The sequence below is a fragment of the Parasteatoda tepidariorum genome, chromosome 6, assembly GCF_982258835.1.
Source record: "Parasteatoda tepidariorum strain Cologne lab strain chromosome 6, Ptep-v5.0, whole genome shotgun sequence".
NCBI lineage: Eukaryota > Metazoa > Arthropoda > Arachnida > Araneae > Theridiidae > Parasteatoda > Parasteatoda tepidariorum.
The window spans coordinates 72,837,212-72,864,418 of NC_141760.1; the positions used below are offsets into that span (position 1 = coordinate 72,837,212).

General features: G+C 31.2%; 4 protein-coding genes and 1 long non-coding RNA gene across 5 annotated transcripts; 3 read left to right on the plus strand and 2 right to left on the minus strand.

Annotated features, from left to right (window-relative positions):
- Positions 1-227: 227 nt before the first annotated feature.
- On the minus strand, positions 228-3,520 carry LOC147808112 (uncharacterized). The gene is made up of 2 exons (XM_087166599.1): positions 1,979-3,520; positions 228-965 (listed from the first exon to the last, which is right to left on the minus strand). Exon 2 carries the CDS (start codon positions 952-954, stop codon positions 325-327), a length of 630 nt encoding a protein of 209 aa, XP_087022725.1. The 5' UTR covers positions 955-965; positions 1,979-3,520; the 3' UTR covers positions 228-324.
- Positions 3,521-4,571: 1,051 nt separating this feature from the next.
- LOC122268302 (uncharacterized) lies at positions 4,572-10,161 on the minus strand. The gene is made up of 4 exons (XM_043056233.2): positions 10,157-10,161; positions 9,210-9,427; positions 6,468-6,544; positions 4,572-5,888 (listed from the first exon to the last, which is right to left on the minus strand). Exons 1-4 carry the CDS (start codon positions 10,159-10,161, stop codon positions 4,572-4,574), a joined length of 1,617 nt encoding a protein of 538 aa, XP_042912167.2.
- Positions 10,162-11,229: 1,068 nt separating this feature from the next.
- Positions 11,230-12,934, plus strand: LOC147808113 (uncharacterized). Its single transcript, XM_087166885.1, has 3 exons — positions 11,230-11,489; positions 12,550-12,726; positions 12,887-12,934. Exons 1-3 carry the CDS (start codon positions 11,340-11,342, stop codon positions 12,932-12,934), a joined length of 375 nt encoding a protein of 124 aa, XP_087023011.1. The 5' UTR covers positions 11,230-11,339.
- Positions 12,935-13,199: 265 nt separating this feature from the next.
- On the plus strand, positions 13,200-13,860 carry LOC147808114 (uncharacterized; the record flags this gene model as incomplete). Its single annotated transcript, XM_087166886.1, is given in 2 exon segments — positions 13,200-13,473; positions 13,476-13,860. Coding segments are annotated over 2 exon segments (639 nt in total), but the record flags the coding sequence as incomplete, so codon positions are not given.
- Positions 13,861-18,136: 4,276 nt separating this feature from the next.
- LOC139426338 (uncharacterized) lies at positions 18,137-26,880 on the plus strand. The gene is made up of 3 exons (XR_015434886.1): positions 18,137-18,489; positions 25,396-25,607; positions 26,331-26,880. It is a non-coding gene; the product is annotated as an uncharacterized LOC139426338 (long non-coding RNA).
- The last annotated feature ends 327 nt before the right edge of the window (positions 26,881-27,207 follow it).

The following is a 27,207-nucleotide window of genomic DNA, read 5'->3' on the forward strand; positions in this document are numbered from 1 at the left end:
AACTATTTTCGAAAAATTTATATTTAAAAAGAAATTTGAAAATGATTAGTTAAGAAATTATATTCAAGAAAAAGAATATTTTGATTAAAATTTTTCATATACAAAGAAAAAAAATTCGATAGGATATTAAACCTAAGAAAAAGTTTCTCGAAAAGATTTTGATTAAACCAAAATCTATAAATATTATTATTATTTCTTTTTTAAATATTTTTATATTTTACTTAAGATTTTATTTTTTTTCTAAATATAAAATTTTTATCTGAAAAGAAAACTTTGAAGATAATGACTAAGACAAAAAGTTTAACTCAATAAATATTTTTTTTTTTAAAGTTTCAACCAGGCATTTCTGCGAGCATACATTACAGGTTTCTTAACAATTTTATTTTTACTATACAATTTTTTATTTACATCAAAATGTGCTGGTAATTGAGCATCATTTAATGTTTTTAAAAATACATTTCTCCCCACTGGAGCTGATTTTCTATTTCGTAAAAAGTCATTTATAAGATTTACTATATTACTTCCAGGAACAGCTTTATCTTCATGAATAATCTCCCCTTTATTGTTCCATAGGAGAAATTCATTATTTTTTAAAAATTGGTACATATCTTTAGCTTTTTCTTGAAATCGAGGAGGAACTACAGTTAGAATTTTTTCCTCCAAGTCCTCCGTTTCTTTTTTGATATTTAAAGTATCCTCTTCTGCAGACGCAACTATAGGATTCTCTTTATTCGGAATTTCCTGCTCATTCGTTTGAGGTTCTGGTTTATTCGGTTTCAAAATTGAAAAATGTGTATATTTCTGCAATATTTGCAAATACAGAGCTGCTTTCTCGTCATTTGTTAAGTCCTTATTCTGTAAAATATTTTTCATTTGTTGATCTAATTCTGATAAGTGTTCTTGAACTTGAACCCTGTCTTCCGGAACTAATACAAATTTCTTACTGTGCTCCATGAATTAAAGAACTAATAGTGATTGAATGTAGAGGTTTTATGGCACAAGATCCAAAGGAGGATATGCTGCGCCAAACAATTTGTTGAGTCAGATCTAATGGTAAATTACACACAATTATTTCATTGTCATAAATTAAATGAGACTAATAAAATTGTTTATCTCAAGACACGTATTTTTAAAAAAGTTCATCAAAATCGATAAATAGCGTAATTCTATAAAATACACATTTAAAGTAAAACGGTTCATAAATAAGAAATAAGAGTGAATAAAATCAGATATACAATTTAAAATGCCAATAACTCGCAGAAATGCGAAAATGTTAGGATGATGAATTTCACCTAACAAATCCTTCATACATAAAATAGTGCTGTTAAAAAGGGTAAGACGATGTCGGTTAAAACAAGGACAAATGGTTAAAATGTGATGAACCGTAAGTAAAACATTACAAGAGTCGCATTTGGGAGGAGATTCTCCAAACAACAGATGAATATGCGTAAGTCGAGTGTGGCCGATTCTGAGACGATTTAGCTTTACATCTGCATTACGTAGACGCAATACAGGTAATGGATCTATATATGGTTTGATGTTATAGAGTTTATTTTGAGTTTGAAGGTCCCAATGCTGTTGCCAAAGGGACGAGATGAGCTGCCGAACATGAAGTTTAATGTCTGAGAATGGTACAGATATTGTTAATTCAGTAGTTGCTGATCGTGCAGCAGAATCAGCCAACTCATTCCCTGGTATACCGACGTGACTTGGTATCCAGTAAAATGAAATATCAAATCCCTTCTTGTGACGAGCGATTAAAAAATGATTAATGAAGCATAAGATTGGATGAGTATCGCTGCGAAAATTTTCTAACTGGCTCAAAACGCTCTTACTATCGGAGTATATCAAATACTTTCGTTCGGAGCGTGAAGAAATCAGCCGCAATGCCAAAAGGATGGCAACAGATTCAGCAGTAAAGACGGAACAAATATCTGGGATCTTGTAGCTATGAGTATCATCAGCGATGATAAAGAACTAATAATTGATATAGCAGCTGGTAATAAAATAGATAATAATCCTTCCCCCTTTTGAATAATAATTTTCTTTTTCTTATATAGGGGTATCTTTTTATTTGAAAGTTTTCGCAAGCTTTCTTTAAAAGCGTATAATCGACTTTTTTGAACTTTTGTTAGGATAATGTATCCAGACAACACGTTTAATACACATTCACAAAAAGTTTTTATCTCACTCTTTGAACACTTTTTCAAAAGCGACTTAGAATTTTTAGTTTTAGAAATTAGTTTTAAGAGCTGTAAAGTTTGTTCAGTACACACTGACATCTTGTAATCAAATGAATGATGTAATTACTATTCGAGTCTATTTATCGTTCTCTAAGAATCTAGCAAAAGTATTCACCTTATTGAGCGCGCACCTCTTAAAATTAGAAGTGTGCACGGAACAAGAGTTTAAATTTATACCTATTTGATCAGTTTTTGGACAGACTACATTTTCTAAATTTTTACAAAATCTTCCAATCAAAAATTCTATAAATCTCTTTTTCTCTAATCCTTTAACATAAATCTGAGTGAATATATTAGACAAAAAATTCACAACGGTGTGTAGTTGGTGATATGGTAGTTCTCCTTCATCCCATTCTATTAAATGTATATGTTTTGTTACCCATTTATATTGAAATTTTTGATGATAAGTAAGATCTTCGAAAGAACAGGGGGAAGAAAATGAAAATTACCGACGAAGGAATTACTATTTACGGCCTGAAAAGCAAGTTCCTTCACGATATAGCCCCCTGAAGGTAATTGAAACCCCTCGAAATCTATAACGACAGCAGACATGTTGAGTGATTGATATCATTAACTAAAATGAAATTATCGCGGTTGATACACGTAATAAGTATCTCCTGGAAACAAACCTGTACGCATGCGTAATGACTCATCCGTATCACTTTTTAAATCTAGTAATAAATAGGAATATGGTTTAGATGTTGCATCTTCAAAACTTTCTAGAAAAAATTTCGATTTTGATGGATATAATTGTCTACCTAAATGAGCTATTTGAGATCGATCTCTTGGATTTTTAAATATTACTAAGTAATGTGAGTTTAAAGAAATTTCCCTCATTTCTTTTCCTTAATGAAAAATATTTTGAACTATGAAAACAATTGAAAGATTTTGATGATGAGAACCTTTTGTAAACATTTTAGTTAATTTCGAATCATTACCTAGCTCACTCATTAAATCATCGATGATAATTAAAGTATCAGTCATTTTATTTAGATTGGAAGGGATTCCTTCATTGAATGTAACCCCATGCATTTCAGTATAAAGTTTTTGAAAAACACCATAACACCAGATTATATTTTTTGGAAACGGTTTAATCATTCTGTGATTTATTAGATCCTTTACAAAATGTGTTTTACCACACCCTGTTGGACCTGCCACGATCATCGTGAACGGAGATCTTAATCTTAACGTATTCATCGTAAACACATTTGATTATTAATTGTGAAATAAGTGAATATCAATGAAACTAATACCAATAATCATTTGAAAAATAAAAACTGGAAGAAAGAATGAAATAAAAAAAATAAATAAAAAACAGAGATCTTACTTTTAAAATAATATAAGGAATTACGTTCAACAGCTAAGGAAAAATTTATAAGACTTGTATTTAGTTGAAATAATTAATATGTAGCAAGTCTGTTCAAGAGTTATGTTCGATGAAGTGAATTTAATTTACACACAAAATTATTTAAACAATAATTTTTTTATTATTTTTTTAAGAAAGAAAGAAAACAAAACAATGTTACTTTCAATGACTGTAGTATGTACAAAAACATCATTCAAATGACTGTAGTATATACAAAAAAAGTGACTTACAGAAGGCAGTGATGACCCAAAGCAACAGTACTGATTTTATCTTCATTAACGTGACGTTTTTGATCATGCGGGGATAAGGCTAGTTTATTCATTGATAAACTGAATAAATTATGCTTCTTTGAACGGATACAATTCATTTTTACTAACTGCTCTTTGTTTTCAAAAAGACATTTTATTATAATCTTCGAAATTAATTTTATTTTCAACTGCGGATCGCTTAACCCCTTTTAATTTTTTTGTTACCTCACCTCCGACTTTGTAAGCGTAGATTTTTGATCTTAGTCCGATAAACTCAGTCATAACTTTCCCTTTTGTCTCGTCTTTCATTTTACCTAATACCTTCTTGTTAATAAGGGGAATTTTGTAAACATTATCTGCAGGATATTCAGATGTGTCGAATCGATCTATTTCTTCGAGCATATCCTTATATATATCCTCAGTTTGAATATTATATATAAAACTGTCCGTGTCAGTATACAACAGTTGTAAGGAATTTGTATATTTCTGCCTCATATAACCATAGTGAAACTCGTACATTAAAGTTTTAGAAAGATCTAAAATTGCCATACCAATTGTTATTGGTTTCGTAAATTTGAGAACTGTTTTTCTCATATGTAGAGCAATTAGATTTTCAGAAAAAATTGTTCTATCCTGAAAGTTTGATCTCGTAATCCATTTCTCTGCGTTTTTTGAATTATTGGAAAGTTTTACATCAACACGTTTGCGAATATTTTACATTGTCTTACCAAAGACTGCGTTATTCATTAGTTTATAAAAAATTTTTTGGAAATCATTTGTCGCTGATTGACGGAGTTGAGTGTTTAAATCAATATATTCCTTAAGCCAAGGTGATTGCTCAAATTCCAAAACGCGGTGAATTGTTTTTATAACTAAACCGAATTTAACAAATTGTTTTAGATTTCGGTAATGCAAGACATATTTTTCTTTGTCATTCAAAGTAGTTAAGAGACGCTTTTCTTTACAACCAGGAGGTATACAAGTTTCAGGCGCAAGGGGTAAGTCCAAATGATCATCATGGAGATCGAAAGGGTACATGAAGTCCACTTCAAGAATATATCCAATCGTGTTATCGTCGGGAATTTTTAAAATTTCTTCTATCGTTTTATTGTTTACCCATTTATATCCCTTTAAAGGGATATATTGGGATTGGGCCCACCCGTAGAGATTGTTGGCATCGATATAAAGTAAATAATTACTTGATAGATTTTTATCGTATTGATCAGATAAAAATTTATTGTTTGCTATGGCATATCGATGTGAACATTGTGATATACCTCCTCTTACACCTTTTTCAATAAAAAGAAGCATATCGCAGTCGGTTAAAAGCTCTATTTCCACTTTAGTCTTTCTCAACATTGAATCCCACGAAAGGCCTGGGGCAGTGTAGTACCACGTGGGGTCTAAACCATATGTATCATGACAGACATTTCTAAAATTATCAAATATGCCTGCTAATAGCAAAACGTCAGTCTTGACATATAGGTCGGAATATTCCCCCAAATTTCTAATACTGAAGCTTTCCCATATTTGTTGAGCATGTTGATATTCTTCATCACTAATGTGACACTCATTTAGTTTACTATAAAAATCTTGTTTAGGGGGTAAAGTTTCAATATTAAAGCATTCCGAATTGTTAATGAAATCGTATGGGTATATAACTTTGCGTAAAAGTAAAGGAACCTTTTCTAAAGGAAAATGACTTTTGATATGTTTAAATTTATCGGGAGTTTCTGCAAGATTTTTTACTAAAGAATCCAAACTACTTGACATAAAACGAAACGAATCTAAAAATCTAAGAGTTATTTTTCCTTGCGTCTTTTCAGAAATTGAGATATATTTCTCGGTGTTTTCGGGAATGATAGAAATATCCCCATCATCAGAGCCTAACTCACTAACAAAAAGGTGACTATCATAACCTGATAAATTATGAAATATAATTGGTATAAAATCAGGTACCGTTGCTTTAAGATTACATTCGTTACAACTAGGTCCCCTAAATCTTTGCGTCAGGTGGCAGTGGTCTTTTACCTAAAATATAAAATATTTAATCGGTCAACTAAAAAGAAATATCATAGCCTTTTCTTTAATTTCTAAATGTAAATGAAACCATATATATATATATATATATATAATAATAATAATAATTCGAGTTTGTGCAATAAAATTAATGCTGTTGCTATTTATGTAAACATGCTTATAGACTATAAATATCATAGTCCATTCTTTAATTATAATGAGATCACTTAAAATCATGTACACTTACCCTTTTACAAAAATAAAGAAATTGTATGAAAAAAAAAATTTAATTTAAAAGAATAGAATTAGTCGAAAAATATTTTTTTTTTTTTTTTTTTTTTTAAAAAAAGTTCTATTTAGCATTTACTTTTATGATTTTCTAATGTGTAAACATATTTATAAACATGTTAAACACTGTATTAAATATATAGCTCTATTTTTTTTTTTTTTTCAAAAAAAAAAATTTCCCAAACGCAATTCTAATTTAATACTTAAATTATTTGGTTAGATATAAAACGCAATTTTACACAGAAAAGAAGTACATCTTAACAAAAAAAATATTATTAAATAACTTTATAAAAATAAACATACCTTATAATTAGATTCCGTGAAGCGTCGGTTACACATATAACAAGTTTCTGCCATTGTATATGCTACAAATTCAGCATCTGTTAAAGGAAACATTGGTAAAGGATTCTTATATTTGGATTCGATTAATTTAGCTTCATCTTATAGCATCCTCATGAAGACGGGTACGGCATCAGCACCACGAGAGACTACTGGAGGTTTATATTCTTTACCAAAATATGATACATAGTAGCAAAAACTTATAGCTTCATGCTTTTGATATAATTCCGTGTAGGAACTCTGTGAATTTGGACAACATGAAGCTATAGGTTTGGTTAGACATTCAAAATCAGCATAAATTACGAATGGTATTTTATGTATATGCTTAAAGTTCTTAAAATGAATCCATTTTTCTTTCTCTGTAGGCATTAAACCACGGACTCATTAATTACTTTGGATGGATCTGATGAGAATGCTGCTGATGTCGATGCTTCTTGTAATGTTGGGCGTTTCGATGAAGATTCCTCTCTTACAGGACTACCTTTCCTTTTTTGTGGTTTTGAATGCGTTTTTAAGTGACGTTTTAAAATGTCTTTTCTTTTGAATGTTCTATCACAGTCCAAACATTTGAATTCGCTATTTCCATGTTTAGTACGCACATGCCTTAAATAATTACTTCTTACAGTAAAAGTATAATTGCACTCATTACAATGATGATATTTATCCATTTTTTTTTAAAGTAAGAATTTTAGAAATAAAAAATCAAAATATAACTATATGACAAGCATAATAGAAAAACTCCTGAAAAATTATATGAAACTACATCAACAAATGCTAAAATAACTTCACACACACTATGACAACGAAGGAAACTGCATTTGTGAAAATCTTTAAACTTGTTAGAGGTTAGTCAGGTTAAAACTTATTTGAGAAAGAGGTTTCCAAGTAGTGACATACCACACAGTGTGATATACCACATAGTGGAGCTATTGTATTGTAAATCGGTATTGATTTTTCCGGGATTTTCAGGTATTTTTTCTTCTTCTTACAACGGGAGTGTTGTGATGCATAAATCACTTAGTAATGATAACAGATAGTGCGTGTTATTATTTATTTTCTCCTTTAGTTATTAAAAGAAAAATAATAGTATTTGAAATATTAAAAAAAAACGTGAGGTATATTAGATTTTTGCTTAATCTAATCTAATAAATAAGTTTAGAGAAATGATGCTGCTATACATTTTAAGAGTTAAGTATTTCTAATTTTATTCTTCTTGATTAAAATATAATGAAATCGCTCTCTATGAAATTAAATGTATTCATAATTAAGTCAAATATTTAAACATTGGCATCGATTCCAGTTTCTTAAAAATTTGTCCTTTTCTTTATATGAAGTTTATTAGATATTCTCTAAGAAACCATTAATTAATACAATTAAATTTATTTGTAATCTGATATGTGATGACGTATTGAAACATGTTTTAAAATAACCATGCGTTACCAATATAAAGGATAGCCTTTCGGAAAACTCTTAAATTAATTGGTCTCCATCAAAAGTATAATATTAATAAAAAATACGTCACAGACCAAGACCTCAATCTTGTTTTAACCGGATACACCATGATTTGAAACGAGTCTGGAAATACACGTTACCAGTTTTAAGAATTGCCATTCCGAATTCGCTGCCATCAAAAATATATAAATATTTTTTTAAAAAAAAATGACGTCATTAGAAACTTTTGACATTCGATCCGCACAGTAGGTAACATGGGCAGAAATAAGCTGTTGTGTGCGGTCATTCTGAGATCAACATAAAAATTACCCATTGATTGATTGAATGTAGGGTTTAATGGCACAAAGTCCAAAGAAGGACATGCTGCGCCAAACAAATGGTTTTAAAATGAGGTAAATGTATAATAAAAAGTTTCCTCGTTAAAAGTCACACGGAATTTATAAAATAAAAATTACCCATAACCGCCTGCGAGTTTAAATTTATTTTATTAAAATCATAAGTTTTCCTTCGAACGGTATGCGTCCATTGGATACCGGTTAGCGTGCCTGACAAATCAGTATCCAATGGAGGCATTTTGTCCTGGGGGACACGGGTTCGAATCCCGAGTGAAAATATAAAAATAATTTCTTAATTAAATATTTTAATGATTTTCTATTTTAATATAATAAATAGTCAATAGTTTGTTCACAAGATGGCGCCACTAGTATCACCAAGCCTTTATATCTAGAATTAGTTATTATTTCCCTCACTAGATGGAGCCACTAGTATGCAATAATTTCGTTTGGAAACCAAAACTGAGCCGCCTGCTTATTTTGTTAACAGATTGAGTGTTGCCACCCATAAATAACCAATCTAAATTAATGTGTGTTGCCATCGCTAAGAAATAATACTGAAATCAAAACTAAAAATAATAAATTCAAGCGGGCAGAAATAGGTGATATACTGCTTTTTAAAAAAAAACGAAACTAAATTAGATGTTGCCACCGGAAGTTAGAAATTTTGGAAACCGAAATCAAAACTAAATTCAGTGTTGCCACCGGAAAATAATAATTTTGGAAACCGAAACCAAAACTAAAGCAGGAGGTGAACAACTCAACTCAGCAGCAGGAGGGAAACACCTCACCTCCACTCGATCCGCATGTTCCAGAACTGTCAAAACTTACCTACTATAGAGATATAGTAAGGAGTTTGTTGCCGTTGTTACAGTCTTATTTCTCATCTTGCGGACATTTTATTTCCATTAAATTAAATTACCATCTTCAGAATAAAGTCGATCAGGATTATAACCAAACCGTGTCATCTGGTCACGCACTATTAATCCAAAACAGAAGACTTTGACATTTTGATCAGAGGAAAAGATGGATCTCGCTCTTTCTTCCACTTGTTGTCCATGGAAAGTCGAAGCATTTCCAAGAAAAAAATCTTCTGTAGCAGAGGCAACTTTCTTTTTCCAGTCAGGATTCCTATTCCTCCTATAAGTGAAAAGGGAATATCAAGCAGACCCAGTTATACGCTCACAAATCCAACTATTAGAGCCTTGTTTCTGTAATGCTATGTTTCGAACTTCTTGTTTTGTGATGCATACTTTTTCCTCGCCAAAAAGTTTCTCCCCTATCTGAATGATTGATGGAGTGGGCGGAGGATCTCTATTGAAAAACAGCCCCTGCTCCCGTAGATCATTACTCGCCAAATCTTTATGATGCCAAAGACGATAAAGAGTTTCAAATGGAAAACCGATTTACCTCGCTTTTAAGCGACATAGTTGATTAATTCTTCCTTTAGTCGGAGAGTGAAACTTGCGGAATTTTTCGGAGGCGCAAGTGATTTTTAAGGAGAAAAGCTTTCTTATTCACCTCTTATTCTCGTATGAGAAGGGATAAATCAGTAAAAAGTAAAGAAATTTAAGATTAAGATTTTAAAAATAATTTTATAAAAAATTAGTATCATCTGCAATTCAAGACGCAAGCTTTAAATTGTTCGTTCAGTTCTCGTAAAATTATTTTCTCGATCACTCCATCTCTTTAACAAAATAATAATCTTATTTTCACTCTATAAAATTCACTCTTAAAACATACACGACGTTTCGAGTGTTTTTGTCATGGGTACCGTTCAAATGACGAGAAGGGGGGGAACTCCAACTCCGATGCTAACTTTTGGAAGATTTTTCGTGCATTTTTTATACTTAAATTTAAAGGGCATACTGCATTGCATGATCCGATTGAAAATGCTAGGAATAATCAAACTATAGCATTTGCTTTTTTTTTTGAAGCCTTAAAATGATTGTGAAAAAAAATCAGTATACCACAATGATAGTTATTTCGTAAAGATGCTACCGTTCATAAAGATGCTTTATGAATAGTAGCATGGTATTACTATAAAGATGCTTTATGACTAAAATTTTCTTACTATGTAATATTCAAAAAACTCATAAAGATTAAAGAACTTGATGAAAAAAAATTTTTTTTTTACAAAATAATAATTAAACAAAAAGATGAAATATTTTTCGAAAAAGATATTCGTGAATTCCTTTTGGTAAAAACTGGCGTGAGACAGGGAAGTGTTTTATTAGGATTTTTATTTATACTGGTGATAGACTGGATTGTGCGAAACAGCTTGAAAGATGAAAAAAGAGGAATAAGGTGGAATTTCACAACTACTTTAGAAGACCTTGATTTTGCTGATGACATCGTACTTATTTCATCCAAATGTACAGACCTTCAGCTTAAAACAGACAAATTCAACAAATATTCAAATAGTGTAGGTTTATTCATAAACAAGAAGAAAACTAAAGTAATGAGAATAAATCAAAAGAAAAATGACAAAATTAAAATCGAAAATCACGAAATAGATTCATTTAGCTATTTAGGTTCTATTGTAGATAAAAAAAAAGGTGGAAGTAGTGAAGATATTAGACAGAGAATAATCAAAGCAAGAACATGTTTTAAGGGATTACATAAATTTTGGAGAGAGTCAAATATTGAAATAAAGACAAAAATAGTTGTTTACAATGCTATTGTTAGAGCAGTACTATTATATGGCGCAGAAACCTGGAAACAGACTAAGATCGAAATACAAAAATTAGAAACCTTTCAAAACAAATGTTTAAGATTTATTTTTAAAATTTTCTGGCCTTACAAAGTATCAAGTCAAAATCTATTAAAGAAAGTTAAAATAAAAACAATAGAAGATGAAATTAAAAAACGAAGATGAAGTCGGAAAAAGTTGTTCTAGGGTTGCCGAAGTTCATGAAAATGTTTATCGTAAACGCGCCGATACCTTCCTTCTATCCCGGCAATTTAGCGCCCATACAGTCGATCTATGATTCTTCATAGGTGAAAATCAGTATTCTTTACCTGGCGATTGTTCTCTGTGTATTATTTTACAATGGATCTCGCATATTTATCAATTCCAGCCTTAGTAATTTATGGATCGATAATTAAAGAGAAGAGAAAGAAATGTTGGGCAAGAGAATGGCTTCTAAGAAGAAAACGGCTAGGTTGTTATGAAAATCTGCTGAGAGAACTGGCTCTTGAAGTAAGAATGTTTTTTGTTTAAATTATAGCGCTTTCTTTTTTAAATTATTAAAAATCTTTGTTTCTCAATTTTATAACTACGTGTTATTGATTAGCAAATTCACTTAGTTAAGTGTTGTATAGTAAACGGAATACAAAATGTTCATTTTGAAATCTGAATTAAACCTTTTTTATACTTGAATTGAAAATAATTTTAATGAGCTTTTGTTTGCATTTAGTTATAATTATTCATGAATTTTATTTGTATCATTCTGAATATTGAACGATCAATAATAACTATGTACTATTCCAAATTAATAATGATTTTTTATATGTATTTTGCTTATATATTTTATTACAGTAAACAAATTTCGCGATAAAATTTTTAAGTATTGTAATGTTGTCTTCGTTTTTAAATCATAATAAGAAAATTATTAACTGTTGATTTTCCGACAAAACAAATTATTTATATTGATATTGAAATGTTTCAGAAGTTCAATAAAATAGAAAAGGAAATATTTATTAGTTATGTTTTAAATATTTTTGTATCTGTATTTTGTAATTTTTTATAACTAAAAAGTGGCCATTGCTAACAGGCTGATGATGGTGATGGGAGTAGCGTAGTAACCATATTGATTTTTTTTTTGGGAGGGGGGTTGTAATTATTAGTAACAAAATTATGTGTATTGATTATTGATTTTGGACAATGTTTTGTAGGATATTTGCTTAAATCTAATTTGTTTTTAGGTCACAAGAGTAAAAAACATTGAGCACTGCTGCTGTTGTAGGGAGTTATAGATAGTCTATTGTTATATAAATAAAGTATATGTCTTTGCAATAACTAAAAGGGAAGAAAGTGGTTTCGAGAATTACTTTAATTTCTTGTCCAATTTTTTTATTTATATATTTGTGAAATTAATAGCTTAAATTTATAAATGTTTACTTTTTACCAAATGTTTTCAGCAAAATATTATTTGCATTAAATTTTTTTTTGGTGCCTGCTAGATAGTGGTAGGAAAAATTTAATTTAGAAGATGGGCTCTTTTGGGTTTTTATTCTAAATTATTTTACTTTTATTTTAGGATCAGGAAAGCTCCAGGAGGTATTTACGAATGGATACCGATAGCTTTCAGTATTTGCTGAAGAAAGTCGAACCAATGATAAATAAAACAAATACATGCATGCATGAAGCTATACCAGCTGGGGAAAGGTTAGCAATTACCCTGAGATACCTAGCAACAGGTAAATATGACCAATTTGTAAGGTTTGGTTTTAATTGGAAATCAATAGCAATGATAGGACTCATAGTACCATTATTAATCCTATGGTTGACCTTTTTTTTTTCTTTCATGTTTATAAAAAAATGGTTTGAAAATTGAAATTCTTTAATATTTTTTATGTGTTTCTGGTATCTTGTAGCGGTTACACAGTCAGGGATTTTATGATTTGAATCCAATGAGAAAGTAAATATATATTTAATGCCAATTATTAATCTATTTTAAATCATTTGTATGAGCAAGTGAATTGTAACCGAAAATATTTATTTAATCAACATTGATGGGATTCACCTTAAAATGTTCAAGATATGACTTATTTGAGTTTGTTAATTTGGTTATGAGTTTTTTTAAAAAATTGAGCCACCAGCTTATATAATCGATATAAGTACTGGTGTATTTGACTGAAAAAAAAAACATTTTTATTTATTAAAATTTTGCTATCAATTATAATTTTGTTAAACACTTCACAACCCTTTGCTTTCATACAGCAAAATATTTGTGTGCTATATAAAAATATTGATATTGTTAATTCCAATGTTTTTTTCTTAGGGGAGACTCAAAGTTCTCTAGCTTTCCAGTTTAGGGTGGCACAAAACACTATATCTGGAATAATTCCAGCTGTTTGCACGGCTATTTTCTCTGTGTTAAAAGAGGAAATTAAGGCTCCAGATAAATTGGAAGAGTGGCTAAAAATTTCTGACGAGTTTTATAGATAGTGGAATTTTCCCAACCGCTTGATGGGAAACACATCAGCGTTGTTCCTCCGCCAAATTCTGGATCACTTTATTATAACTATAAACATTTTAATAGTATCGTACTTCTAGCCTTGGTGGATGCCAATTTGAAATTTATTTACGTGGACATTGGTACCAATGGAAGAGTTAGTGACGGTGGAGTTTTCCACAAAAGTACTCTGAAAAATAATATTGAGCAAAAAAACCTAAACCTTCCAGGGTGGCAGTTTCTCCCAGACACAGAGGAACCTGCTCCTTTTGTGATTGTGGCAGACGACGCCTTTCCCTTGGAGGAGTATCTTCTTAAGCCGGCCGTATCCGGGGAAATTCCTGGATTTAACGTGCAGGATATTCAACTATAGGCTGTCTAGAGCTCGAAGGGTATCGGAGAATGCGTTTGGCATCTCGATTTCGCATTTTTCAAACTCCGATTTTGACAGGTCCTGCTAAGGCAAAACAAATTGTTTGGGCTGCATGCTCACTGCACAATTTTTTGAGGTCAAGATGCCTTGAGCTGTATTCTCCGATACCCAGCTTAGATTGAGAAGACCTAGCCCAAAAGAAAATTCTCCAAGGCAGCTGGAGAAATGATACAAAACCTTTAATTTCTCTGGCTAAGGATGGAAGAAAGGGGTCCTTTGTTGCCAAGGCAATCAGGACAAAATTTCTCAATTTTTGTAATGGGTCTGGGGTAACATTAAACATAAAGTATTGACACTCACCTGAAATAACAAATATCTGACATCAACACCGAAGACCATCACAAGTTGGCCATCTTGTTTTCTCTTGAAAGAAATGTTGTGGACTGCTCTCACCTGATTGGTCAAAAGCGTTGTTGTGCGAAATGTTGGGCAAACTTTTTCGAAGAGGAGGAAAAAAGTTGCTTCAACTTCGTTTGGCACATCACACGATGATTCTACTTCCAAGTTGCGCTAAAAGTTTGCATACTGTTGTGTTGAACGAAAGTTGTGTGTTGTGTTGGGCAAATTTCTGCACGTGTGATATGGCTTTAAGTAATTTTGTAATTTCAATAATGAATAATTGTTTGTCTTAATTTAAATCTAAATAAGTGCACATTTGAAGATTGTTTGGGAATTTTTAATTTTAACGCAGGAAAGAAAACTGTGTTTCATGTTGTATTTCGTTACCATAAAATATTAAAATGCTAAATATAATATTTTCACTTATTTTGACTTAAATTATTACAAAATAATGAGAAAAATGTAAAAATTCCGAGTCAAAAAGTTAACGATTTAAAATGTTGTTGTGATAATCAATAGGCATACATAATAGCTTAATAAAGCTTTAATTAACAAAATTAGACTAGCCGCAGATGACTACATACTTAGAAACATAAATAGTAAACAATCAAATCAAGGCACAGTTACAGTTAAAGCAAGATGATTAGATTAAGGTGTTACAATATAGGTGGCAGTGTAGTTGTTAATAAATATCACCACAATTGTAGAGTAAAATAGGTGAAAGAGTAAGAATGAATCAGTACAGGAATAAAAAGTATTAAAAATTAACAAAACAAAAAAAAATTTCTTTTATGAGCACCTGTTATATTGGGTATGGGTTGATAAGGAGTTGAATTTCCAGTTTTGTTTGTAAAAGAGGAGAGAGATAACACCAGTACCATCACTTTTTAAGGTTGGCTCCTAGATTTACGTGCAAACAAAATGGCTCAGTTTGAGTATGTCGAATCAATTCGAGGTGGCAAATTAGTTTTATTTAATGAATTTTTATTTAGAATAAGGATGAAACACAAGGCGAAAATCTATTATAAGTGTATTTCAGATGATTTCAAAGCTTCCTTAATTCTAGAAAATGATCATATAGTACGTCATAAAGCTCAGCATACCCACGTCCCTGATGAACGTAAGAAGAAGTTTTTATAATGAACTGAAAAAAAAATGTAGGACAGAATTCTCAACATCAGTGCCCAGTATATACAGGTAAGTTAAATTTACTTAGTTTCATTTTTTTCTTACTTCTTTTTCTTTACTTAGTTTCATTTTTTTTATTTTGAAAAAAAAATTATACATATCTGTAAAAAGTATTTTATGGAATTAACAATATACTCAGGCATACTCATAATCTCAAGCTCATTTTACTCTTCATCCATAGAGGAGGCGACATACCTGCCAAACATGAACACAGCGATGACACCCATGTACCGGGCTAGATCAGATGCTTGGCCGCCAATGCCAACAACTCTGGAAGAAATTATTTTAACAGATGGCTGGAGACAAACAAAAAGTGGGTAAGACTTCCTTTTAATTGATGAAGGATATGGAGAAAACAACAGAATACTGGTATGTATAATTTTCTTTGCACGAGACAAACCTCATATTATTTATATTTATTCTCTATTTCACAGCTCTTTCTCACTTGAAATTTCATACACTTTTAACAATATTCTTAAGAAAATGGAGATGTTATGGAATAATTCAATGAGTTATTTGTGCATCTTTTTGTTTCACAAAATATATTTTTCAATTTTCATAAAAAAGATTTAAGTATATTTTAAATTGCTTTATTTTACATATTTAAATAATTGTTATTCTGATTGCCCCACTATTTAAAATGGACTTTACAAAGAAAAAAATATTTTTGCTTGTGAATGTATAGTTCATGCTTGCTTATGTTAGTGAAAATTAGCTATACCTCCTCTGTTTGTTCAATAGTAATTAATTGTAGAAAACGTGAACTTCAATTTGTTTTCTTTTTTACATGAATAAGAATATGACACATGAATTTATATCATAGTATGCAGCATGTGTCTCTGTCCTGGCCATAACTTTGATTAACGGTTTGCTGTTAGCACATCTATTAGGTCAATCAAATTCATCATCACTAGATGTTGATACCATGGTGCATCGCATCATAGCCGTATAACATCTCTGTTTTGGATATGCATAATATTTAACTCCTTAATTCATATAAAACAAGTGATAATTAGTGTAACCCAAATGCAATTTTTTATGAATTAATATCTTTCTTATTTGCCAAATCAATATTAAAAACAGCTGCAGAATTTGACTTTTAAAAAAATGAGTAATACAAAACTTCGTCACCTTTAGAAAAGTTTTTTTTTCTTTTATTTTTTTTCTTCTTTCAAATGAATCTTTTTAAATATTATTTTAAAAAAATATGATTATTTTAGAGAACAATTTTTCATGAAAAGAAAAAGCAAGTGATACTTTAAATGAAAGTAAAAATTAAAGTTAAACAATATAATTTATTAAATGAACATTATAGGTTTAGGGGAGAGTCGGGTAGCTCCGCCCACTTAAGGAGTATTGCTTATATATTTGCTAATATTGAGTAATAATCAATATTTTTGCGTGTTTCTATTGTTTTATCATCTAATTAAATACAAAAGGAATGAACCAAAAAAAGAATAGTTTAACTTAAAAAAATAGAAATATAAAAAAACATGTTTTTCAACTCTCTTCAAAATGTGTCGGGTAGCCCCGCCCAGTTATAAAAATTATGTTTTTTTACTGTTTTTTCAGGTGTAAATGAAAATGACCAACGTATTGACAATAGATAAACCTCATTTATCATTTTTATCACAAATTTTTTTTATTTATTACATATTTATATACTTTCAGTGAATTCTATCATTTAATAACAAATGTCATACATATATTTGTTGTTAAAAATGCATATAACATTCAAATTTGAAGCAATAAATTAATAATCTTTGCAACCGCACATTTATCGAAATAAAATTGGGCGGTGACACCCGAAATTACATTCATGTGAGCTGGGCTACCCGAAATCCAATTTTTCACATATAAACTTCTTTCTCTGTGCAAATTAAACTTAAGACTACATATTTTAATGCTGCATGTATAGAAAAAAAATATTTTTCAGTATTAAAATGAAGTTTAATCGAAACAATCAACCAATTTTTCTTACTTTCATGACTACTGTATTCAACATATTTTCAAAACTATTGTTTAACATGTTACCAGCTGCATAAATAAAATGCTTGAAACTTTGAAAATAATATTTTTTTATTATAACAATTAATGTCCGATGGCCCAATGACTTGAAAAAATATTCTATACATATGAAATTGACAGTGGGCTGGGGTACCAGACACTCCTCTATAAGTGTTTTCAGAATACCTATTGAAAGGTAAGAATATCATTTAAAAATTTTCTAATCAATGCTATGGAAATATTAATTAGATGAAATTTAAAAATATGTGCTATATTAAATATGCAAATGCAAACAATTTAAAAAAATAGTTTTTAAAAGAATGTAATTAATATATTCAGCTTTTTAAAAAATTGCTCTGATGTTAGATGCATAAGGCAACATGCAATTTAGGACCTCTCTTGGTTTAATATAAACATTGATCGCAAACTTAGTAAACCTTTACAATTTTAGGTGGAAAAAAGATAAACAAATGGAAGTACCAATTGTTTAAAAAAATTTTCACATTAAAAGTATATACGTTACAGATCCTTATCGAAGCATTTACTTTTAAATTTTTTAGCCACAAATAACAAAATCATACTTTTTTAATTTTTCAAAAAATTATTGATATTATTTGCCATGATTAAAAATTTTTAATATTCCTATTATTATTAAAATATTACTTGCTAATTTGAATAAAGAGAATTGTATTTATTTTTCAGGCATTTTGCACAATGGAGGGCCTAAATAATCTGTGTTCTTGTAATAAGGTTTTTATAGATGGAACATTTAAAATGGCCCCAAGACTTTTTACGCGAATCTATACCATTCATGGGGCTTATGAGGGGAAAATATTTCCATTACTTTACAGCCTTTTACCAGATAAACAGAAAATCACATATAAGAGACTGTTTTCTGAAATAAAACTTAAGGCTGAGAGTAATGGATTGGTATTTCGCCCCTCATATGCAATGATGGACTTTGAAGTAGGGGCCATGAATGCTTAAAAGAAAAGGTTCCATCTGTAAAGATTAAAGGATGTCATTTCCACTACTTGCAATCAATTTGGTGAAAGGTAAGTTTTGATTTTTCACTACTTTTTGTAGTCACAGAACAAATAACAAACATGTATCTGGCAGTCACTCTGCCAGGTGACTTAATCAAATCAAAAATACTAGACCAATGGATCAATAAATTCAATGAAATTGACTGTAAAACACCACATTGTTTCTGATTTATTTGAATCTTGCATTATTAAAAATAAGTTATGATTCATACCTAAATGGCCGATAAAGTAAGGTTTAGAAACAAGTGTTGCACTAAACATAATTAAATGTAAGTTTTATGGACTTACTACATATATGCTTACACTACAACATGAATGCATTTCAATTATAGTATCTTATTTAGTGAAACGTAAAGAAATCACCAGTAAGAAAAAAAATTATATTTATTAAAATATAAGTAATATTAGTAAGATAGATATATATTCCCTTCTCTGCCTTCGTGCGAGTAGGAGCTCTCTCTTGATCTTGGATAACGCTTGGATAGTCGGTCCCCTCTCGGGCCGGCAACCGTGCTTCTGATCGTGCCAGCCGGCACTGTGGATTATTTCAAAGCAAAAGGTCTTTTTTAAGACCATCAAACATCTACTATCAAGTCTTTCTAGACTTTCTTCAGCTGCTATTACGTATGTTGTTATTTTTCTATTTATGTTTGCTCATTTAAATTTATTAATTGTTATCTTATATTGTATCCATTCATAATTGTTAGGGGTACATAGTATCTCGGAAGCTTTCCCTTGTCAAGAACGCCCAAGTGGCTCAGGGTGACTGATTTCCAGGAGTGTATATCGTGCGTTACTTCAATGCCATTGCGGCGTAGCGTTACTATCACTCCCAGGAGATAACTATCAGATTAACTTTTTACAACCACAGGTTGTCGGACTAAATAGTGTCAGGTCAATTTATAGCCTTATTATGGATACACAACTAGAGCAACATAATACTATTATTGTTTCTGATCCCAAAAGGGTAGCCCAAACTCATGAGTTATTCGAACTCATAGCTAAAATGAATTTGCTCAATTCCCAAGAGCAAACTGCAGATATTATAAATCAATTCTGCTCAGCACAAGTCAGATATGACTTCCTTAGCCAGGAACTCTCATTATCTGCAAAACCTAAAATATCACCAGTTAAAAATGATATTTACGGTGGACATATCCAAATATATGATCCCAAATCTAACATGGCGCCCAAAAGGACGCCACCCCAATCAAAACCAAATGCAACTCCCACGGGAGAGGATTTCATGCTTGTTAAAAATGGAGTGAAGCCCAAAACACCCATAATTCAACATCAAATTGAATTAAGAAATAAATTTAATCAAATCCAAGATTGTAATATTGTATATCCTCAAACTTCACCAAAATCAAGCCCTTCTCAAAGACCCCACCCCCAAAAGAGAATTTCGGCGAATCAGAGAGCCGAAACCCCTCATAGAGCAACCAATGATAAACTCTCGTTCATACCCAGAAATCTCTACTGGGATAATATTAAAGACCGAATAAATAAGCCAAAAAGAAGACTTTCAGGAGAATTTAATAGTTCTTCTAAAAAACTAAATGACAAAACGAGTGATAATGAAAGTGACAAAGGGGAAAATGAATTTCCTCAGCTCTTAACTAACAACGATAACTCTGAAATGGATACCAACATCCATGATCATGATCAAAACAGAAATGTCGATGCCACACACATTGAAAGTAATCAAGTCCCAAATCAAAAATATTCTAATTTCCAATCAAAGGCAAAGACCCCCCCAATCATTATCAAAGACCCTGATTTTGATTGGCTGAAATTCGTTGAAACACTAGAAAACCACGAAATCAGCAAAACAAACTATCATGGCAAGTCGTACTTTGACAGTTTTAAAATCTACTCCCATGACAATATCACTTGCCAAAAAATTATAGACATCCTCATTGCAAAAGGAATAAAGCATCATTCATTTATTATACCAGAGAATAGGAATATCAGAGTAGTTATCAGAGGACTCCCCCGAAGTATGGACATTGAAGCCATACAACGTGAACTTAACGAATACAATGACCTAGTCGATGCCACAGTCACCCAGATGACGAGGCGACGCGACGGTGTAAAAATTCCCCTTCCCCTATTCTTAGTAACCCTACCATCATGCGATAGATCAAAACAAATCTACAACATCAAAGATCTAGCGAACCTAGATATCACTATAGAAAGGTACCGCGGAAAACCTGGCCCTACACAATGCCACAGGTGTCAGCAGTTTCACCACTCTGCAAACTTCTGCCACCACGAGCCTAGGTGCTTGAAGTGTGCGGAAAAACATCTAACAAACCAATGTACCAAATCAAACGATACTAAGGCTACCTGCGCCCTATGTAACGGGGAACATACAGCCAACTATAGCCTATATCCAAAAAGACCGGCCCACAACCCAAAAACCACAAAAATAAATACAAGACCACAATTCTATCCAAACAGAGTGGTCATCGGCAAATCTTATGCCGACACACTCAAAAACATTGAAACAGAAAAAACCGAAACCATTCAAAACAAACTCGAAGAAACGATCAATAAAGCAAATGATCTTTTCGAAAAATTAAATATGTTAGTAAATTACATCCAAAATCTGGGACTCGAAAAAATCTTCAATTCAATACCTAATAGTAACATCTCATCCAACCATGTTCATTAACAAAAATAATCTAAAAACACTAACCTTTATGATATGGAATGCCGATGGCATAAAACACAAAATTGATGAATTAAAAGACTTTTTGCTGGAATTAGACATAGACATATGTCTAATTTCTGAAACCCACCTAACTCCCCAAACAAAACTATCAGTGCCCAATTATGATACCTTTAGATGCGATCGAGAAAAATATAAAGGCGGCGGGGCCGCGATACTTGCAAAAAGATGCATCAATGCATCCCTCTTCAATACAAATAACAACAACGGCTATGAACAAGTTACTATAACATTTAAATTAAACAACAAACCTTATAAAATAACTTCACTGTACAACCCCCCCAATAATATACTTAAAAAAATTGATATTGATTCCCTTTTTAACGATAACACCGATACCATCATAGGTGGCGACTTTAATAGCAAAACCACCATATGGGGCTGTAGAAATGATAATCGTAACGGAGTAGCTCTACATAAAATACTAAGAAATAATAATATTAAAGTAATTGCACCCATATCACCAACCTATTATCCCAGTTTCAGAAATCATAGACCAGACATTCTTGACTTCTTCCTCACAAACTCCAACATTCCACTTATTGCTGACGTAATAAACGATCTCTCCTCTGACCACCTACCAGTCATCGCAAATTTCTCTGATACCCACTCAAACAAACAGCAAATGATTAAAATTACTGACTGGCAACTATACTCTAATATACTAAAAACAACAGAATTCCCCAACTCCAATATCAGCAATAATAATGAACTTAATGAATCAATAGACAACTTCAATAAAATAATACTTAATGCCCACCAGGAGGCCACACATGAAAAATTAAATAATCCTCATTACATGAAATTACCTCTGCACATAAAACAACTAATATCCTACAGAAATTATATACGCAAGCATTGGAGAAAATCACTGGATCCCCAATTAAAAAATACTATAAATAAACTTAACAAACAAATTAAAAAGCAATGTCTTGAACATAGAAATGAGACCTGGTCGGATAAAATTGAATCCCTTAACGTTGAGGACCACTCATTATATAAGCTAACAAAAAACCTTAAATCTGATAAAATAATTAACAAACCAGTTCATAGCAAAAGAGGGCTGGTATACACGGCCCTTGAAAAGGCCGAAGCCTTTGCTGACTCCATGGAGGAGCAGTTTTCTGAAAACAAGAATCATGTTGATGATGACTTTGAAGAACTAATACTAAAAGAAAATAGACAATTCTTTAATAACACTACTCCAAACAATAATCTTAGCCCCACTGACACTAATGAAATCAGCATGATAATCAAAAAACTTAAAAATAATAAAGCACCAGGCGGTGATAAAATCACAAATAAGATGATTAAAATAATACCAAGAAATTACATCAGTGAACTATCAAATATCTTTAATTATTGCCTAACACAGTGCTACTTTCCCGAACAGTGGAAAGAAGCCACAATAATCCTATTCCCAAAACCACTTAAAGACCCAGTTATGCCCCATAACCACAGACCGATCAGCCTCTTACCCACCATCAGTAAAATTTTTGAAAGAATTATTTACAATAGACTAAAAGATAAACTACACCTACTCCCAGATGAACAATTTGGGTTTAGAAGTGAACTTAATACTACAAAACAGCTTACCCGTATCTTAAAATTTATAGGCCAAGGCTTGCATAACAAGCAAAAATCCGCATTCTTGATGCTAGATGTCACCAAGGCATTTGACCGTGTGTGGCATGCTGGATTATTAAATAAATTAATTAAACTAAACTTTAACACTGATATTATACTTCTCTTAAAATCATATCTCATCAATAGATACTTCAAAATTAAAATAAATAACGATACGCTCTCTACTAAAAGACGAATAAGAGCAGGGGTCCCCCAGGGAAGTATCCTTGGTCCCATCTTATATCTCTTTTACACACATGACTTTCCAGTTGATAAAAATGACTACAATAGCCTGACTGCCTTCTTCGCGGATGACACAGGCATTGTAGTCAAATCCAAATTCTTACCTAACGCAATAATTAAATTACAAGACAAAATCCTGGATTACGAGCAATGGTGCTCAAAGTGGAAAATCGAAATTAACGCTCAAAAACCAAATCTACTCCTAATTAAAAAGCCACGTAATCAACAAATTCACAATAAATTAACCTTTTTCAATAACGAAATTCCCATAGTTGATAAAGCCACATATCTTGGGCTAACAATTAATAAAGATTTAAATTGGAAAGACCACATTAATACGATTATAGCCAAAGCACTAAGTATCTACAATAAATTAAAATGCCTACTAGGACCACACTCAAAATTGTCACTTAAAAACAAAAAATATATTTATATCACATACAGTCAGTCACAAAAGTCTACATACACCCGCTAATATTCGCAGATCTAGCACTTTACCCGTATTTTTGAATATACGACTTTATTTTCGTTAACATCTTGGATAATAACTCATATCTAACAAAAAAAATTATGAACAAATTCGTTAAAATATAACAAAAATTAACAACATATTAAATTATATACTCACAAAAGTCTACATACAGAGACAGAACAATGCAAACTTTTAGAATTAAATGCCAAAAAATGTAACATTAATACTTTGCAGGACCTCCCTTTGAAGTAACAACTGCCTGAATTCGGTTTGTCATCGACATAACCAGATTTTTTGTCGACTCAGGAGTAATTTGAGACCATGCGAGCTCTATTGCCTTCTTTAGGGTTTCCTTGCTTGTTACCGATTGCTCCCGAACTCCCCCATCAACTTCCTCCCAAAGGTGCTCGATGGGATTAAGGTCTGGGGACTGTGGCGACGAATGGAACTGTTTAGGCGTTTTATAGAGTAGCCATTCCTTAACAATCTTAGCTGCATGTTTTGGGTCGTTGCCTTGCTGGAAGACAAAGTTGTTCCCAAGTCCCAATTTTCGAGCCGATGAAAGTAGATTGTCTTGCAAAATCTTCAGGTATTCAAATCGATTCATTATGCCATCGATAAACACTAAATGACCAACTCCAGCGGGCCGCCATTGCTCCCCAAACCATACCACTGCCTCCACCGTGTTTCACAGATGGAGTCAAATTCTCGGGATTCATTTCTGTGTCTTTTTTCCTCCAGATTTTTACGCGGCCATCACTCCCGAACACGTTGAACTTACTCTCGTCTGTAAAAACAACTGTTTTCCAAAAATTAAAATCTTGGTCAATATGTGCAGAAGCAAAATCACTTCTCTTTTGTTTGTTAGTAGATTAAATGAACTGCTTTCGTCTAGAAAGTCTACCATTGTACCGGCTGATCGAAGAATTCTGCGAACAATTTCTGGATGCACTTTCTTTCCACTAGCTGTTGCAATTTGATTCACTAATTTTGGAGCACAAATTTTCAGATTTTTCTTCACTTTTATTACTATGGTTCTTGTTTCACGATCATTAAGCTTCCTTGGATGACCACATCGATATTTGTTAAGCACATTTCCACGCATAACATAATTTCTGTAGATTGTTTGAACAGTTGACCGACTTTTTTTTGCAATTTTTGTAATTTCTGCATATGATTTCTTTTCACATTTCATTCTTACTATCATATTTCAAAGTTCTAAAGATGTTTCCTTTCCCTGACTCATTTCGTTGAAGTTACAATGTCAAAAAATTTCGGGAAATGAAGATTAGAATAGATAACGAAACATGTAACCTCAAACTAAGACAATCTTCCAAAATAACTTCGTATGCAAATTTTTTTCCGTCCGCCAATCAGGTGTATGCAGACTTTTGCGACTTGATAATTACTATACGAATCACAAAATTACCTTGAAATTATTATTTCTGAATATTTTTATTATGGAAAACAAATTTTTTAGAGAAAACTGATGGAGTGATATGATTTTTAAAATTGAAATTTAATTGTTTTTTGAGAAACCTTTATTTTGATCAGTGTATGTAGATTTTTGTGACTGACTGTACATACGCCCAATTATTACGTATGCATCCCCTGCCTGGTGCAATTTAAATAAAGCTCAAACGAAAAAACTAAATGTATTTCAAAACAAGATGCTGAGGAAACTCAGTGGTGTCCCCTACTTCATAAGAAATAACGCAATCCACAGAGATTTTAAACTTAAAACAATATCTGAAACCCTAACACTCCTTAATATCAATTTACGACGATAGATATAAAAATTCTTGAAACTTTTAGAATTGTTTAAAAAATTTCTTTCCAGGTACAAGAGCTGGGACTGGTATCTCATTACATTAACTATGCAGAAATCAGGCAATTTATTCGTCGTTTAATGGCAATGCCTTTTGTACCCATGGCCCAGGTGGATGAGGCATTCCTGATATTAGTTGGAGAAGTAACCTGGGCAGCTCCCATTACACATTTGATTTCTTATTACACTGATACTTGGTTAGAAGAAGAGGCTTTGTTCACTGCGTGAGTTTTAACTTTAAAGTACTATGGTATAGTAAAAGAATTTCATTCGAAAACAGAGGCTTTTATTTTTATAAATTATGTGCATATAATTATAAATGGTATTTACGAAAATTATGTTACAAGCATAATGATATTGTGCAGAATTTATAAGAACATTATATTATGTTCTAATAAATTATGCATGTTATTTAAGATTTTAGAAATTAACTACTAATTATCCAGTAGTTCATTTCTACTAATTTTTACACATAGAATTTTATTTAGTTCTAAAAAAGTAAAGTTTCAAAATTACGACAATATACTGGCAGTATTACCCTTCTGATGAAGTTAAATTTAGATTTTTTCCTTCCTGTCAGTAACACTAATGAATTTACTAATTTCGGTTGAGTAACTATGTTTTTAAACTTAACACTAAGTTAGGAATACAATAATTTTAAAAAAGACATTGTAGCCAAGTCACAATGAGTTTATAAATATCAGTGCACTTTAAGAAATATCGGTTTTAATAGGAGTGTATAGAAAAAAAACATTGACAGAGATTTAAGTTTATGGAAATGGTATACATGGAAATCTTTACTATACACTATACTGAAACCTTTAATTTTGTGTTAGAAACCAAATATTTATCGGTATAGTGGTATATGGTTTGATTAAAAATATTTGCTTAAAATGACTTGTTCTAAATTTTTTACATCTTTCAATATATATATTTTTTATTTTCAGGGATATTTGGAACCATTTTTCCACAGAAGACAACATTCGCACAAATAACAACGTTGAAGGATGGCATTCCAAGCTTCAAAAAAGTGGAATGCCACCAAAACCTAATATTTACATATTTGTAAATAAAATTAAATAAATCGAGGAACAAAATATTGCAGAAAGAAGAATATTGCTGTGCGGCTTGGAGAATCCTCTACAGCAAAAAGCTATTTATAGGAAAGTTAATGAAAGATTATTTGCTTTAAAACAAAGATTAATAAACCAAAACATATCTTTAAGAGCCTACATGGATGCTACGACATAGTATATTGTAAATAAAAAATTAATAACCATGTAATTATTATTATTTTTTATTAAAATAGAGATAAAGACTCATTTATAAAAAATTACTAGCTAATTGCAATTAGTTTAATTAATTGCAATTCGTTAAATTTTTGTTCTTAAAGCAAAGATATTTTATTTTTAACCAAGTTGAGTAGTAACTTTTTCATAGATGAGATGTAGAAAGTGAAGAATGCCAATTAATTTATTTTTAATAGAGGATGCCCCATGACATTTTAGTAATATTTTAGAATGTCCATTCTGAACAAACAATAGCAGTAGATAAAAGTAAAAATTTTACGTAATATACTTATTAAATAACATGCCTTTAAGCCAATTTAAAATATCAACAATTTTAGCAAAATTAATTTTTTTATAATACATTTTATAACAATACTGTCGATGTATAATATGCTCTAAAAACATTTTATCAGATTGTTTGGTTATTAATAAATAAAAAAATCATGAATTTTGCAAACGCTGAGAATTATATAATTCCAATAAAAATTACAGATGTAGAGTAATTAATAGATAATAATTCATAAATTACATAAAA